Genomic DNA, 18044 nt, shown 5'->3' with positions numbered 1-18044 from the left:
GTACATCAAAGAAAATGATTTTACAGATAAGCTGTTTTAAAAATCCTATTTTTGGCTGGATTCACACGGACGTTTCATTTTTTTGTTCAGTTCAGTCATGTTTTTTATTGTAAAAAATATGAAGGTAAATTTTTACATCCGTTTTCATATCCATTGACCTCCCTGTTTTTGCACAAAAAAAGTGACTGAACTTCAAACACTATATATAGGTGGTTGCTAAGTGGGGGCTGCCGCATCCTTAACAACCAATGAGTCATCAGCCGTCAGCAGGGTTTTCCAGTGACAGTTGAATGTGAAAAAAAATTGCCACCCCCCCATTCCATACAAAGCCCTTCGGGTCTAGTGTGAATTACGATGCCCCCCCCGCTAAATAATTTTTTAAAAATGCCGTGAGGTCCCCCCAAAATCCATACCAGACCCTTATCTGAGCATGCAGCCTGGCAAGTCAAGAAAGGGAGGGGATGAGAGAGCGCCCCCCCCCCGAACCATACCAGGCCGCATGCCCTCAACATGGGGTGGGTGGGTTGAGCGCATGCAGCCTAGTATGGTTCAGAAGGGAACAAGGGTCTCTTCCCCACAACCCTGGCCAGTGGTTGTCGGGGTCTGCGGGTGGGGGCCTTATCGGAATCTGGGGGCCCCTTTTAACAAGAGTGCTCCCAGATCCCGGGCCCCCTGCTACATACTACCCCTACCCATTCACCAAAAAAGCAGTGAAATTAAATTCCTTTATTAATAGCTCTGTCTTCTCTGCTGCCATCTTCTCCTGACGTTTCTCATGGTGCCTTCTCTCCCTCTGCCCTCTTCTCCTCCTGACGCAGTTTTTCCTCTTGGGTGTAAATATGCTTTGTGGGACAATTCTTGCTAGTTGACACAATGAATCACCAGCGGAAAGGTTTTTATTTGCTCACGGAAAATGTTCAGAGCTTTTTGACGGAAATTCCGACCCTGTGTAGGCTCCATCTGACATTTTAAATTGGAATTTCAGTCACAAAAAAATTGAGATCTGGTTCTCAAATTTTCCGACAACAAAATCCGTTGTTGGAAATTCCGATCGTGTGTACATAGTTCCGACACACAAAGGTATACGCATGCTTGAAATCAAGCAGAAGAGCAGCACTGGCTATTGAACTTAATTTTTCTCGGCTCGTCATACATGTACATCACCTCGTTCTTGACGTTCGCAATTTTCAACCAACTTTGTGTGACTGTGTGTATGCAAGACAAGTTTGAGCCAACATCCGTTGGAATAATCCATGGGTTCTTGTTGTCGGAATGTCTGATCATGTGTACGCGGCATAAGCCCTCACTTTGTAAAACAACCCATTCAATTTAAAATAGAAAGGCAAATGAAAGGCGGAACATTTATGTATACATATAAAAATCCTTCATAAATACCTTTTTTTATAAGAGATCATATACCCTCTGTTCTTAGTTGCAGCAGGAACTGGGGGTAGAGAAACAGCAGATCACTGAACTACCCAGTGAATGGCTGTGTGCCAGGGCAAGCCCGATCATTGGATTACCTCCCAGTAAAGCCAGAAAACAGACTGGCCCTGTGCTGTCATGTGTAGTCTGGTCAGTTTTTAATAGGAAAGCAGGGGGACTGTCAGATCAACACCAGGTATATGAAATATACAAGGGAAGCAATACAAAGAGAACAGGATACTTTTCATACTAATACATGATGCAGCAGACATCTAGCAGGAATTTGAAATGTTGGGTTTACATGTTCTTTAAAGAACTTAATGTTCTGAAATAATTTTCCTTTTTTCTTTTTTACCTATATAAAAAGACAACATTGAATAGGAAGTATAGCATATTTACAGTGAGCACCTCTTTTGAGTTATGATAATAGCACTTACTCAAGAAATGTTTTCATTAGATTTCACATTTTAACACACATTACAGCAAAACTTGTTAGTTTTTTTAGCTAAAGAAACATGCACAGACTTCTGCCAAGAAAAACTGCTTCCTCTCGCTTCTAGCGTACGCAACCTGCGGTGCATGTGCAAGGTGGTATACACTCCGGCTCATTCCTGGCACCTGTAAGATGCCAGAAAATCAGGTGGGTGCCATGGACAATATATCTCCTGTGTGAATGCGCAATAATTACAGCATGCGCAATAATTACAGCATCAGTGGCAGAGAGGGAAGGCGCCGGACCCAATAAAGATAGTCAAGGTTTGTCAGTGATGGCTATAGGGTGGAAGAGGGGGACTGTGGATATTGCAGAATTGGAGGAGGACACTCTAGGAGGTAAGTGTGCCATAATGTTCAATAATGATGTGCTTTGTATCAAGCTGATCTTATTTAAATGTTTATCTAAAAACAGTGAACTACGCAATTCTGTTAATAAAGCCCAGTTTAGTGCATGTGTCAGGCTTCATATTTTTGGATAGTGCTATCACATCTGCGGTAGTTAAATCACGTGCTTATCAGTCTTCTGAATGTCTGGGCAAAGCTGAGATTTCCTCACTCACTGGGCCTAGTGACTAATCATTCCTAATCCCAGGTCCTAGCAACAAACTAATTCCCATGCAGCCTATAGACTCCATTTTTAACATTTGATAATATTAATTAGAAGCTATTAAAAACTCAGTAATAAGCCTTTTTTTTTTTTGCCTAAACTCTCTCAACTAGTGATAAACTAATTTTATTTATTTTTTTGGTAACAAGACTTATCTGTGATATTTTACCAGGATTGTTGCATTTCTCTGACAGTGCTAGTTTATATTGAGATTTTCATTATTCTTCTCTGTAGTAGGGTGCTTAAAACTTTATTAATGTGAGTCTTTGTCATCTACATTGAAGGTACAGCCTCAAGCCACTAATAACAATGCCAGCTCAACTCCTTCAAGAAAGGTCCAGGCTTCAGCCCCTAAAGTACGCAGGACAGTGAGCAGTCGTGTCCATGAAGCCGTAAAAGCCATAGCTTTGTGTCACAATGTTACGCCAGTTTACGAATCACGAGCTGGAGTAAACTATGAAGCGGAGTATGCTGAAGTTGATCAAGACTTTTGTGATGAAAACCGCACCTACCAAGCATCAAGCCCTGATGAGGTCGGTGTTCTGTGATTTATAAAACATTTTCTATTTCAAACAGTAGAAATAAATAGCTCTAACACAAGGTGTTTCCAGAAAATAATGAGAATTATATTTTTAAATTTATTTTATTGAAAAATGTTACAATTGAATATTGTCTCCTTCAAAGTATGCACCTTGTGAGTGTACGCAACACTCCCAGCAATTTTTCCATTCTTCATAGCATCCTTGAAATTCTTCAGTTGAGATGGCATTCAGAGCCCGCGTAGTTTGATTTTGACTTGATTTGCTCATTTGAGCTTTCTTGGGGCAGGGTGGTGTGGGTGTGTGCCATTCAGGAACTTTGTTTCTTCATCTCGGGATTGTACTTGAACACCCAGGATTCATCTCCCATGATCACTTGACTCAAAAAATCAGGCTCTCTTTCCAAATGGTCCAACAGGCCTTGGCAAACGAGTTGACAGGGTTCCTTCTGATCAGATGACAAGTTCTTTCTTTAAAAACAAGTTTTGCACACACTTTTCTCATGTTCAAATCCTGAGTCACGATTTCATGAATAATTGACTTTGTAATTCCGGTTTTCTTCTGCAATCATTCTGATAGGGAACCGTCAGTCACAGGGGGGAACAGACCTCACTGCATCCACATTCTGTTCCGTTTTTGACAAAGATGGGCATCCTGATCGACGTTTGTCTTTAACAAATTCTCAACCTTCCTTGAAGGCCTTGTGCCATCGGTACACTTGTGCAGATGATAGCGCAGCTTCTTTATATGCTTTCCTCACTATTTCCAATGTTTTTTTTTTGCACTTTTACCCAAGTTCATACAAAATGTAATTGCTTATTGCTGTTCCAAGTTCACTTGCATTTTTCTTAATGCGAGACACTTGAACAGGGCGTCACAAAAAAGAATGTCTCAAATCTAACAGGGCTGGAATGCAACTGATCAGTGTTTTAATGTATACCCGGCACCCCATTCCAAGCGACCTTGGAAGCTTTGCTCTTCACAGAGCCCTTCTCAAGCGTAGGAACTTCATTGTCATTATATTCTAGACACACTTTATACATTATTCAGTACTCTATTTGTATCCATTTATAAACACAGCCTACAGACGGTACTTGTAGTTTGTTTATTCATAGATTGAATGTGAATTAATGATGCAGCTGCGTTGGTGGAGCCCCGCACAGCCACGCTTTTTTTTTTTTTCTGACAGTGGGTGCAGGGGGGGATCCCCCACCTTCTGTCATGGTTAAGGGGGGAGTTGGGGGGGGGGGGGTGTTGAACATGTTACACCCTAAATACAAGTGTAACATTGTGTGGTGAACTTATCCTATATCTGCTTAACCACTTAAGCCCCTATTTGCAGCCAAAGGACCAAGCTTCTTTTTGCAATTCGGCACTGCGTCGCTTTAACTGACAATTGCGCAGTCATGAGACATGGCTCCCAAACAAAATTGGGGTCCTTTTTTTCCCACAAATAGAGCTTTCTTTTGGTGGTATTTGATCACCTCTGCAGTTTGTATTTTTTGTGTTATAAACAAAGAGCGACAATTTTGAAAAAAATTCAATATTTTTTACTTTTTGCTATAATAAATATCCCCCAAAAATATCTAAAAAAAAAAAATTTTTTTCCTCAGTTTAGGCGATACGTATTCTTCTACATATTCTACATACGCAATTAGCGATTATTGATTGGTTTGCGCAAAAGTTATAGCGTTTAAAAAATAGGGGATAGTTTTATAGCATTTTTATTAATATTTTTTTTTACTAGTAATGGCGGCGATCAGCGATTTTTATTGTGACTGCGACACTATGGCAACACTATGGCAGACACATTGACACTGGCAGTGAAGGAGCTAACCACTAGCGGGCAGTGTAGGTGTTATGTATGATGGTATGTGTTTTTTATTGTAGGGGGCGTGGCCTGGCATGTGACTTCACTGATTGTCTTTCCCTATAACAGGGAACAGGCGATCGGTGACAGCCACAGTAGGGAGCACGGGGAGAGGTTTGTTTACACAGACCTTTCCTCGTTCTTTAGCTCTGTGACCCAATCGCGGGACACCAGCGACAATTGGGTCCGCTGGTCCCACGGTCACGGAACTCAGGACCGAGTTGGGAGCGCGCGAGCGGCGGCGCGCTCCTGACCCACGGCTGGGCACTTAAAGAGCAACGTACAGGTACGTGCTTGTACCCAGCCGTGCCATTCTGCTGACGTACATCGGTGTGAAGCAGTCCTTAAGTGGTTAAGGACCACCCCACGTACATATACTGCAGCAGGACAGCTCTTAAGCGCAAAATCACATAACTTTGCGTGATTTTTTTTTCTCTGGCTCTGGGGTGCATGTGCGCGCTGCCGGAGTCCCGTTCCCGCTGTGATTGGACACAGTGGGAGCCAATCAGTGGGTCCGCTGTACTGAGGAGAGAGAGAATGACGTTCTGCCTATGTAAACAAGGCAAATCACCGTTCTGCCAGAGGGGAAAATTGAGATCTTGTGTTTCCACTAAGCAGAAACACTGATCTCTGTTTTCCTTCAGTCAAAACACATCCCCACAGTTAGAAAGCATGCCCTAAGGACACACTTAACCCTTTGATCGCCCCTGATGTTAACTCCTTCTTTGTCAGTGTCATAAGTACCTTAACAGAGCATTTTTTTAGCACTGATTACTGTAATAATGTCACTGGTCCCCAAAAAGTCCGCCGCAATGTTACAGTCCCGCTAAAAATTGCTGATCGCTGCCATCACTAGTAAAACAAGCAAACAAATAAATACATTAAAATATCCCATGGTTTGTAGACGGTATAAATTTTGTGCAAACCAATCAATATATGCTTATTGGGATTTTTTTCTACTAAAAATATGTAGCAGAATACATATTGACCTAAATTGATGAAGAAATGGGATTTTTAAAATTTTGTTATTGAATATGTTTTACAGCAGAAAGTAAAAAAAAATGTTTTTTTCAAAAATTGTCAATTGTTTTTTTGTTTATAACGCAAAAAATTCAAAATTAAAACTGCAGAGGTCATCAAATACCACTAAGCCCAGGTTCACGCTATGCTGCGGGAATGAAGCCAGGTGAGTTCAGGTGAACTCGCGCGATTTCACTCTCACATGTCAGGCTGGGTTCACACCGCTGCGGGTGGGAGACCCGGATGTGATTCGCACCGCACTGCAGTGCAAATCACATCCGATCTCTGTGCGATGCGAGTTCAGCCATACAGATAGTATGGCTGAATTCGCATCGCAAACTCGCACAGGACCCTTTTTTTGGTCCGCAGCAGAATCGGATCGCATGGGTGTTCACACCATGCGATCCGATTCCTGTGCGAGTGTGCAGATCGCACTGCGATATGCGGACTGATCTGGGGGTGTCATTAACATTTCACTGACACTCCCAGCAGTCCGCATAGGGCAGTGTGAACTGCCGGCGGGAGGCATGCGATGTGGGAAAACGCCGCTGATTCGCGGCGTTCCCGCATCGCTCCGGTGTGAACCTGGCCTCAGTCCCGATTTCCGCTGCGATTTCAGAGATATCTGTGCAGGTTTCTGCACAGATGTCAATGTAAATTGCAGCCCGAAATCACAAAAAGTAGTACAGAAACTACCTTTTGAAATCGGTGCAGTGCTGCAAATGCAGCATACACCGATTAGGACAGTGCCACTGCAGCCGATTTGACATGTCAAATCACATTTCAAATCGTACCAATGTGAACCAGGGCTAAAAGAAAGCTCTATTTGTGGGGAAAAAAGGACATGCATTTTTTTTTTAGGGTACAGTGTCCAAATGTCAGTTAAAGCAACGCAAGTGCAGTATCGCCTGGTCAGGAAGGGGGTAAAACATTCTCGAGCTGAAGTGGTTAAAGACTGTGTACACAATTACTAAAAGCTTCAAGATACTGGTGAGTGCTTTAACACACTGGTACTCCCACAAAAAAAATCAGCTTTGGAAGGAGTTGACCTGCAATATGTACAAACACTTTGAGGCAGGAGTAAGAAAAGAAGGATATTTTTTTGATATTTTTTGTGTGCAGACCTTGTAAAAATGTCCAGAGAAAATACCCATCCTGAATATTGTTTCTAATTCCTTTTCAGCATTTCGAAAAAGGTATATTTTTCAATCCTTAAATATATTTATACACATATAAATGAATGTGCACTCTTTGCTTTACAAACTACAAGGTCTACATCATAATTTTTTAAAGAGTTCTATTGACACAAGTCATGGAGCCCGAGGAAAATAATGTAAATGGTTCATTATTTAGCTTATTGAACTTTCTTGCAGTCACATTGACAGATGATTCCAGTTTTTCCCAATCACCAAAGTACCTTTTTAAAAGCATTTTTTATTGAATAAAGTGCTTTAAATATTGCACCCTTGAGCTTTATGCAAGCAAATGGTTCACTTGATGTTTTACCTTACTCTCAGCATTTATGTGTCTGAGTTGATTTGCTTAATACCTGACACCATTGTTTGGTAAGCATAATTTTAACTTCTGTAAGTGATTTTGAATTAAATGGTGCAATGCCCCATTTTCTTCTTTAACTCTTTACAACTAGTTATTATTTCTAGAGGACTGTTTTCATTATTTAATCTTTACCGTTCTGCTCTTGAAGGAGTATACTAAGAGAATTGCTGCATGTTAGCAGAAAAATGTCCTTGTAGGTTTATTTCTCAGAAATGAATATATACATTGGCCACAATAAGAACTAAAAGAGGAGAGAGAGATTAGGATTTAGTGAGCTGATTGGTTAGTCTGGGTACATTTTTTTTTTATCAGTGGTGGAAGATATAAATTATTGTAGTAATAAATATCATATGCAGTGATTTTTTTTTCATCTTAATTCCTTTTTTTTTGAATATTTCACAAACAAACCATATTTAGAGCTAAACGTAATTGACTTCTTTAATCACAATGTTCCAGTTATAATAGAAATGTTATTTTGTGGTGCTGGGATTGCCAAATATGTTGGGAGTTTTATATACCATCTGAAATATATGTGTGTGTGTCCAGAAAAAATATTGTCTACTATTTATTTGTTTGCATTTGATTGCATGATACAGTTAGTCTAATATGCCAAAACAAAGATCTTGTAATTCTTGCATTAGACCCCTAACCATATAATACCAGTTGCCCTCTACATCTCTCACTTCAACTGTTTTTGGATAAAGTTCAACAATTAAAATTTTTGGTGGATTTATGAACTTATTGTGGATCCCCACGTACCAGAGGAATCAAGTATTATAATTTGGCCATGAAATGCACTGGTTAACAAGTAGAAATCGTTTATTTCTGTTTTTAATTCAACTGCAGCACACTTTTATAAACAAAGGAAAATGAATATACTGCATTTTCTTGCAATTTTAATTTTGGGATTATTGGGAAGCAGATAAAAAATGCAAGGTCTATAGTTGTTCCTTATTCTGTTTTTAATCATGGTTTCTAATCCACCTTAATGACTGGTAAAACAGAAACTGCTGGAAAAGGGAGCTTAAAATGGTTGAAGACTGGAGATGCAAGTATAGTTTAACACTTAATCCAAAGCAATTACCGCTCTAGGTACGATCCCACATTCACACCATCCTCGCAGTTTGTAGGTGAAGTATGCCGGCTCAGCAGAAGCAGTTAGTGAAAAAGAGAAAAATGGAAGGCCGCACTCCAATACAACACCTTTACTGTAAAAAACGTGATCCATACACCAACAGATGCACAGGTGCAGAGTGGGACTGACACGTTTTGCACCGTTAGTGGTGCTTATTCATAGCTATAGCACCACCGACCCAATTTGTCTTTTATACATTAAATCTACTGGTCACCAGACTAAAAGTATCCCTTACAGATTATGATCAGGTGTGGTCCCTCAAAGCTTTCACACACATGAAAGGAAGAATGGGTGTGGAGGCGATTAGTTGCAATCAACAATTCAAAATTAGAATTAAATTTATATGCTCATGGACATAAATGCATTGTTTAAAAGTATGTGAAAATCTAAAAAACTTATATATGTACACATATGTATGTGCGGTTGACTATCCCCAAAGGGGAATTCCACCCAAATGGGAGAACGAGGACAATGCACACACACCTGTGCACAGGAACCCTTACACAGCTTAATAAAAGCTACTCAAAAAAAAAAGTAGAATATATTGGAATATAGCAGACTTGCCTCAACAGTGTATATTCGACACACATATCGTCCATACATTTATTACACTGTGCATACATATGACTCAACTTCCTCAATAAAATTCTAGTGTAGGAGTACTGTCACTAGATACCTTTCTGTGTTGCACATTAAGTCCATATATTCTTAACTCCATTTCATTATTCTTCCTCCATTGTATTACACTAGAATTTCATTGAGAAAGTTGAGTCATATGTATGCACAATGTAATAAATTTATGGACATTATGTGTGTTGAATATACACATACTGTTGAGGCAAGTCTGCTATATTCCAATATAGTCTGCTGTATTTTTGCGTAGCTGTTTTTTAAGCTATGTAGGGGGCCCTGTGCACATGTGTGTGTGCGTTGTCCTCGTTCTCCCAATTGGGTGGAATTCTCCATTCTCCACCTGCTGAACGTCGACTGCACATACATATGTGTACATATAAGTTTTTTAGATTTTCACATACCTTTTAAACTATGCATTTATGTCCACGAGCATATACATATATATATTTATGCATGATCTTCATGATTTGTTTTATTTAATGTTCTCTAGGAAACTTGGCATAATATGTAATTTATTAGTGAACAAGTATTGGATGAAACTTGGAGTTGGTTGGTGAGGCGATCATTTGCATGGACTCGAATTTATTAATAGTTTTCATTTCTTTTTTCCCGTTTCTGGGTTAATTCTAATTTTGAGTTGTTGATTGCAACTGATCATCTCCACACCCATTCCTCCTTTTATGTTTGTGAAAGCTTTGAGGGACCACACCTGTTCACAATCTGTAAGGGATACGTTTGGCCAGGTGACCAGTAGATTATACGTATAAAATACAGATTGGAGCCGGTGTTCCTACAGCTTTGATTAAGTACCACTAATGGTGTGAAACGCGTCAGCCCCACATCGTACCTGTGCCTCTGTTGGTGTATGGGTCCCGTTTTTACAATAAAGGAGTGAAAACTGAGTACAAACTGATAATAGAAAGGATTAAAATGTTTAATTTCAGTTTTTATCCTTGATTAAAAATGGTCTTTGAAATAAAAATGATCTGTGTGCAGTGGTGGGGGTTTTAAAACAGTGAAGCCTGCTATTCACGTTAGTGAGATGTGAAGGTTTTCCCTCCAGACTTGAAATATTTTTATTTTTTAATCAGATTGTGTCAAACCAGATTGTGGTAAAACCAATCACACATAAAGTGTCAATATATGTCAGCCCTTGATGTAATAAGTGTTAGCACTTCTGCTGTATAGGACCCTTAAACACCCCTGATTAAACTGTAGATTTCCATTTAATTTTAAATTTCTTTAGCAAAGTAACTTTTTCAATCTGCCTGTCATAGCACAACATGACCAAAGTGGTAGCATAGACTTGTAGCATGAGACTATTACCATCATTATATTGGTTAAAAAGAGACCGTTCTATGATAGGCTTAAAAATATTGCTTATCTCGCCAAGGTACTATCCTTGAGATTGAACAAAGTTATCCTGTCCTTAATACATGTCGACCAGGCGGGATTCATGCCGGGTCGCAACACATCCTTTAACCTACGCAAATTGTTCATCAACCTACAGGCTACACACATGGAGGCAGGATCTAGGGTGGTGGTGACTTTAGACACGGCGAAAGCCTTTGACTCGGTGGAATGGGAGTACTTATGGAAATGTCTGGAGGGGTATGGCTTCGGCCCTAAATTCATCAAATGGGTACAATTGATGTATCAGTCGCCCACAGCCAGGGTAATGGCGAACGGATGGCCCTCCGAGCAGTTTGACCTCACCAGGGGCACAAGGCAGGGCTGCCCTCTCTCGCCGTTGTTATACGCCCTGGCTGCTGAGCCGCTAGCCATATCCATCCGGAATAATCCAGAAATCAAGGGACTATGCTCAGGTAATCTGATTGAAAAAATTAGTATGTACGCGGATGACACCCTTTTATACCTAGCAGATCCGGGTTCCTCCTTGCGGGTGGCACTGCATACAATCGAACAATTTGGGACCTTCTCTGGTTTAAAAATTAACTGGGAGAAATCGCAAATATTACCAATAGACAGTTTCCCACCAACCGAGTCACAGGCCAGTCTGCCACTTCAGAGAGTTAGTACCATCAAATATCTTGGGATCCATGTATCCAGAATGTCGACAGACTTTGTACGTCTCAATATTGAACCCCTCACGTCCTATGTAAAAACTAAGCTGAGGACCTGGGCTCGTTTGCCACTGGGGGTGTGGGGCAGAATAAACTTAATTAAAATGGTTCTACTTCCCAAAGTATTATATGTGATGTGGCACTCCCCGACATACTTACCTTTGAAATACTTCAAGACTCTAGAAGCTCTCCTCAAATCTTTCGTATGGGGTCCTAACAGACACAAACTGGCATGGCAGACGCTAAAAAACCCACCTGACCTGGGAGGTATGGCACTACCAGATTTCAACCTATACTATATTTCGTCCCAATTATCACAACTATACCACATTGACAAGACAAACAGGGAGCGGTTCCTCCAGCTGATGTGCCCCAAGTGGGCCAGATGCACTAAAGACCCTATTTATGCGATAACAATAAACACCGGAAATACTGATTTGAGGACTGGTGAACTGGCCCTGCTGCGTCAATACAGACGCATATGGGACATTGCCTCCGCTAAACTAGAGATTCCCCAATATAACTACTTCACCCCGTTATGGCACAACAAGGTCCTACCTGAATTCTTGCAAATTCCTGATGTAGATTGCTGGTCCACTTATGGAATCTTCTATCTCCAACATTTACTTACCAATGGGACTCTAAAAACCTTCCACACACTCCAAGTGGAGTACAATCTTCCCAATCATATGTTTTTTAGATATCTGCAAGTCAAACATGCAATCCGCACTCAATTCCCGTTGTCCCCCCCTAAGCCCACTTCAAATGTCGCTATGGCAATCATCAAAAACACTGATCCTCAAAAACTAATTTCAGCCTTCTAAAATCTGCTTTCCACCCCAGTAGCAACTAAAAAAAAAATATTGCTTATATCTGTTTAGATGTTAAGCCATGTTACATCTAGTAACATTTAACAAACTGTAATGGAGATAACGTGCTTGACGTTCCTCCAGATTTCCAATACCCTGACATGTCTTTCCACAAAGAAAGATGAAGGCTGACTGCAGTAGACCTAAGGTGCTATGTATACCCTAAACTTTGCCTCAACCTCTGTCTTGTAAAAGCTTAGTCAATCGCACAAGCCATCAATGAGATTTTTGAGCAGTTGGCGAAAATCCGCCCATGTTGCCCTTTATTTCAAGAAAGCAAAATTTGAATAATTTTTCAGTTTTAGAAATGCATAGCTGACTAAAAATTCAAAGACAATATGTAGTAACATTAAAGCAGTTTGTATAAAAAAAATATATATATATATATATATGTGATAGGATATTTAAGTGCCTATTCTATGCTAGAGCATGTAACTATTCTATATTCATTTGCTCATATATGCTTGCAGTAGTCTGATCTACGTGATGGCAACAAGCTGTCACCTGAAGACATGTAACATAGGATATGTGTTATATTATTGTGAAAGCTGTCCTGGATTAGTTTCTGGTTTAGTATTCTAAATGCGGTGTCTGATTATGCTCTGCTCATTGTTTCTTATGATAAGTGATCAATATTTCATTTTCTCGGAGAAGGTAAAAAGTTTCAAGTGTCTATCACTTGCAAGCAATACAGCCGCTGCATAGCAAACATTACTTGTAAGCAGGAAAAGTAATTGACAAAATCATAACTACATGGCGTTTAATTGCCATAAGTGTATGTCCACATCATGTGTGGAGGGCTGTCTGCTGACTTAATGTAATCAACCATCATAAAAGGATATAAACTAGGCAAATTCAGCAGTAAAGTGCAAAGATCACAAGCCCATCTAATTCAACAACGTGCTGAAAACAGGGATCTGGAAGACCCTTGCTCTTTTTCTGACCATTGAACATTGATTGTTCTTGTTTGCTTAGTGGAATTTACCATAAGCCTCACATTTATTGCCTCTTTTATTATGAATTAGAATTATTGTCTGGGTCAACAGTCTGTGTATAATACATAGTCTAAGCTTTAACCACTGTTGCACAGCTGCATTATCACTTAAATTGCTATTTATAACAATACTCTAATACGGAAAGATAATTAAATACATGTTGGACTGTCCAATAAACAGTGTGAGGAGTGCAGTAACCCATAGCATCCAATCAGAACTCATTTTACAGCAGTCAAATTAATACACGTATTCTAGGTACTCTACTTTAAGCTTTGCTCATTGAACATATTAAAAATGTGTTTTTATTATATTTTTATATGTTGTGGTTAAAAGCCTTTTCTATAGTTTTTGGATATGACTTGTTAGTAGTCTGTTTAATGCACTCAAAACATGTCACTGTTCTATAGCATAATTTGCTAGTTTTGTCTATTTTTGTATAGCATACATATTCTACTGTACTTTATGAAGTACATCAGTCCTTGAGACAGTCCAATATCCCTACAAACAAACAGATTAGTGGGATGAGCACGGACAATCATGGGGAAACATATACAAACCCCATCCATATACTGTCTCAGCTATTACTTCACAATAGCCATATTCACTGAAGCCATTTAATCAGCATTACATATAAGCAACTAGCATTTAAAGCATTTGTAACCCCAAATAAAAATGGACCCTGTTCCTTTAAAGCATGTTATACATCACATTGCTTGTGCTGTGTAATTTTGCCCCTTCTATCACCTGGAATACCTGGCTGATCCTGCCTGGTGCTGCCCCCTCATAAACTGACAGCGGTTTATCATGGCTGCTGAGCCCTGACACCGTGGTCAGTTTACGTGCCTCAGTCATCCGCAGCTCTTCTCTGTCCTCCTCCGCCGTCCTCAGTTGTACTCTCCCCCTCCCTCCCTGTGAGCTTGTGACAGTGCACGCCCCTCCCTTTCTGCTGCTAAAAATCCTTTTACATTTTCATACAATCCTCTATGTTTCATAATGTTAGGTGTCCCTGTGTATGTGCTTTATAAAAAAAAAAATGCCATTCTATACTTTATTTCAGAGCAGCTCTCGACACTCACATGACCGGCTGAGGATTGTATGAAGAGGACACGGTGACTTAACAAACATTTTGTTTAGTAGGGGTTTCCTTCAAGCAGCATTACCAGGCTTTACACTGTTAACCTGATCTAAGATTTCAGATAAACAGCAGGAGATAATGGATAACGTGAATTCAAAATTTGGAAGGCCTTTCAGAAGGTAAAATGCACATAGGACAGTTCAAAAGTAAATTTGTTACTTTGACCATTTAAGGTAACAAAGCGGCCACTTTTTCCGCGCCGCCATCTTTTCATGTGACATCCTCAGGAGACTGGCTTTCCCTTTCAAGTTCTTTGAGCTGGTCCCCTGATGACTTGAGGCGATACATGAGCAATGCTGCTGCAATTTCTCTGGGACATGAGCAATGTGGTGGCTTTGCCCAAAATCTTAGGTTGTGTGACATCAGTATTCCATGTGGTTTGTAGGCAGTGGTAGGAAGTGCAGGTCTGGATCCCACAGAGGACCCATTTCACATCCCTCCCCTCCCCTAAAAAAAATCTATTCTTTAATTTGGGGAAAGATAGGGTAAGTTGTGGGAGAGGGTGAAGACTCACTTTACTAGATAATTCATCCCTCCCACTGATGCTTTCATTGTGATCCTGCCACTCTGCCTGCCAGAGCCCTTTGAAATACCAATTACCCCTTGGTATGGTGGTGCATAGGACCTTCTCTTCTTCCTCTCCCAATGCAATGCCTGACATTTCAGCAACATCTGAAGTTGTAAAAGTTATATAGCAAAGTGGTCAATATAAAACAATGTGCATATAACTTGCTATGTCAAAGTTAGTATATACAGTATATAACATTTGCTAGTGCAACAGGTGCTTTGATTCAAAAAAATGTAAAAAGCAACAGTTACAAGAACTTAGAAAAATAATTAAGCTATTTTTGCAATTCAGTTTTTTTTTATTGTAGTTTATTTTATTTTATTTATAATGTAATTCCTATATATTGATCATATATACAGTGCATGGTGTTTTCTCACCTGGTAAGGTGATGGTACAGGAAAGTAGTGTGCACTGTACATAAAATGAACAGATATTAAAGCCCAGATTTTTACACAATCACACTCCCATGACAATCACTCTATGTGATGTTATTTAGAAGGCTCTGATTCATTTTCTGTGTCAATAAGAACTAGGCCACTGTTTCCCATTGTATACAGCGCCATCTGCAGGGATAACTTGGTAATGCACAGTAGCTATTAAGGCTGACAGGCAGATGTTAAACTAGCATTCTAGGTAGAATTCAGATCCAGAACCTAGAACAAAGAGCACTAACCTGTTAAGCCTCATACACACTACTAGTTTTTTTTCTTCGGTTGAACGGAAAAAAACTGACAGCTCAGGTCGGTGCCATTGTACAAACAATCCAATGTTAGTACAGCGATTTCCCTTGCTGTGCTATTGTGTTCTGACTGGGGGGGCTGTAGGGAGGCTTCCCCCCCCCCATCCCAGCAGTCGGCAGCAGAGAAGAGGACAGAACTCTTTCTATAGATCCTGCACCTCTGTGCAGCCACAGCGCCCCCTCATCTCTGCCTCCCCTGGTCCTAGCATTCAACAGGCTCCAGCAGCTGACTCCAGACACTCCTCCTGACCCTGCACGTTCTGCTTCTCAGCTCTGTCCCCAGCTTCTTCCCAGCAGCACCACAAGGCAAGGGGGGTGCACTTTGATGGAAGGGAGGGTGGGGGACTATTGACCTCTGATAGTGGGGGGGGTGGGCTCATGACATCTGATGGAAAGGGGGGGTGCTCTGAACATCTGCTTATAATTATTATGAGAATGATACAACGCTATGCCAGTTAAAACAGAGGGTAGCACACAGCTGGTATAATCCACATGAAACCTTTTATTTGAAGCTGCTCAGACAGAAGACTGTGGCTTAACCATATTCTGTCTGAGAAGTCTCCAATAAAGTTTCTTGTGGGTGATATCAGTGGTGTGCTACCCTCCGTTTCAGAATTGTATTATCTGATACAGGAATTTGAGTGGGCTCCATGTGGCCCTTCTCAACTTGAGCTTTAAATTATTACTAAAACCAGAAATAATAAAATGCAGAGGCATTTGTTTAATATATAGTTTTACAGATACAGCCGGCCCTTTGAGGGCAGCCATAATGCTGATGCTGCCCAGGATGAAATTGAGTTCGACACCCCCGCTTTAGCAGATAGGAGCTTGTAAAGCGTTTATTGTTAATGTTGGTTGTCTGTTGTCACCACTTCATTAACCACAGTTCGTTCATGGCAACATCCACATGTAATTGTTACTGGAAAGAATAGGTGATTTGGGCAGGTTATAGTCATCCTTCTATGTTTGTTGTTTTCATGTGATGCAATGGGGTTTATTTACTAAAGGCAAATCCACTTTGCACTACAAGTGCACTAGGAAGTAAAGTCACTGTAGATCTGAGGGGGGCATGCAAGGAAAATAAAAAACAGCATTTTTGCTTGCACATGATTGGATAATAGCAATCAGTAGAGTTTTCCCTCATTTCAGATCTACCCCTCAGATCTACAGTGACTGCACTTGTAGTGCACAGTGGATTTGCCTTTAGTAAATAAACCCCTTTGTGTCAAAGTGGTGACACCAAAACCTGAGATCTAGTGGTCATTTTTTCCTTTGGTGTAATTGACAACACTAGAGTAAAAAAAGTGAGTGTAAAGAAATCAAACCAAGGTAAAGACACTGCTTGAAATGTGGCGTTTTGATCACTATAATGAGTTGTAGTGTAAGTTCTATTAATAATCTGAAAGTGTAGTGATATCTTATGTCACTTAATCCAGTTGTTAATGATGGGGCTGAGTTCCAACTGCTGCTCAAGTGAAGCATAGGGACGTGAATTCCTGTGTTAACTCACAATGGTTAAAAACTACCAAGAAAATGCATATAAGAGGAACCTGCCAGGAAGAGAATTGTGGGATCTGCCACTGCTGAGTTGTTTTTGGAGATGAAGGTGCTTATAATACCTTATTGTCCATGAGTCACAGTCTTGGGACAAGTATCTGTATATTCAACAGTAGTGATGGCCGAACGGTTCGCCCGGCGGTCGTTTCGCGGCGAATTTCCGACTTTCGCCGTCCGCGGGTTCGAACGCCTTTTTCCGTCGTTCGCCCCGGCGGACTTACGTGTTTAATGTATACAAGAACTTTAACCTTTCGTGACACGTTTATCATGTGTTACAGGACAACCAATTGAGACATGACAGCTCATGGACACTTGGACATTCCCCCTAACCTATAAATACACCCGATCCGGTGGCCATTTTACATTCTTTCTTCTGTCACTGTAGGGAAAGGATCCTGTGTGGAGTAGGGACAGAGAAAACGCTAGCTATTTGGTACACAAAAGTTCTTTTCAGGACTGGTATAGGTGTTAGGTCAGCAGCCTGAGTTTCTTTTGTCAGTTTAGATAAAGGGACAGAGCGCTGTATGCTGCTATTTTAGGGACAGCTCAGCCAGATTAGTCTTTCTTCATCATCATCATCATCATCATCATTAGCTGTTACTATCAGGTCCACAAAAGAGCTGTTCCAGCTAATCGTTCCAGCCTACTCTTTTTTGCCAATTTGTATAGGGACAGGCAGGAAGCAGTGTGTCAGGCAGTGAGGATAATTTTAAAGACTTGCTGTTACTATTAGTTCCACAAAGGTTCTTTTCAGGACTGGTATCAGTGGTACGGTAATAGGCTTGTACACGTATAATATTCTTTCTTCCAAATATA

The 18044-nt window shown here is 40.5% G+C and overlaps 1 protein-coding gene across 2 annotated transcripts in view; it reads left to right on the top strand.

Moving 5' to 3' along the window:
• Nucleotides 1–18044, top strand: part of ATP9B (ATPase phospholipid transporting 9B (putative)) — a 534623-nt gene that overhangs the window by 396659 nt on the left and 119920 nt on the right. For both annotated transcript variants that reach the window (XM_077492334.1, XM_077492333.1), the window contains exon 15: nucleotides 2812–3060. In XM_077492334.1, coding sequence (XP_077348460.1) covers nucleotides 2812–3060 — 249 coding nt within the window. The remainder of the gene's footprint in view (nucleotides 1–2811; nucleotides 3061–18044) is intronic.

Source organism: Lithobates pipiens, unplaced genomic scaffold (assembly GCF_037356315.1).
Source record: "Lithobates pipiens isolate NorthernLeopardFrog02 unplaced genomic scaffold, aLitPip1_a1.2 Scaffold_19, whole genome shotgun sequence".
Taxonomy (NCBI): Eukaryota; Metazoa; Chordata; class Amphibia; order Anura; family Ranidae; genus Lithobates; species Lithobates pipiens.
This window is presented reverse-complemented; position numbering and strand designations above follow the sequence as displayed.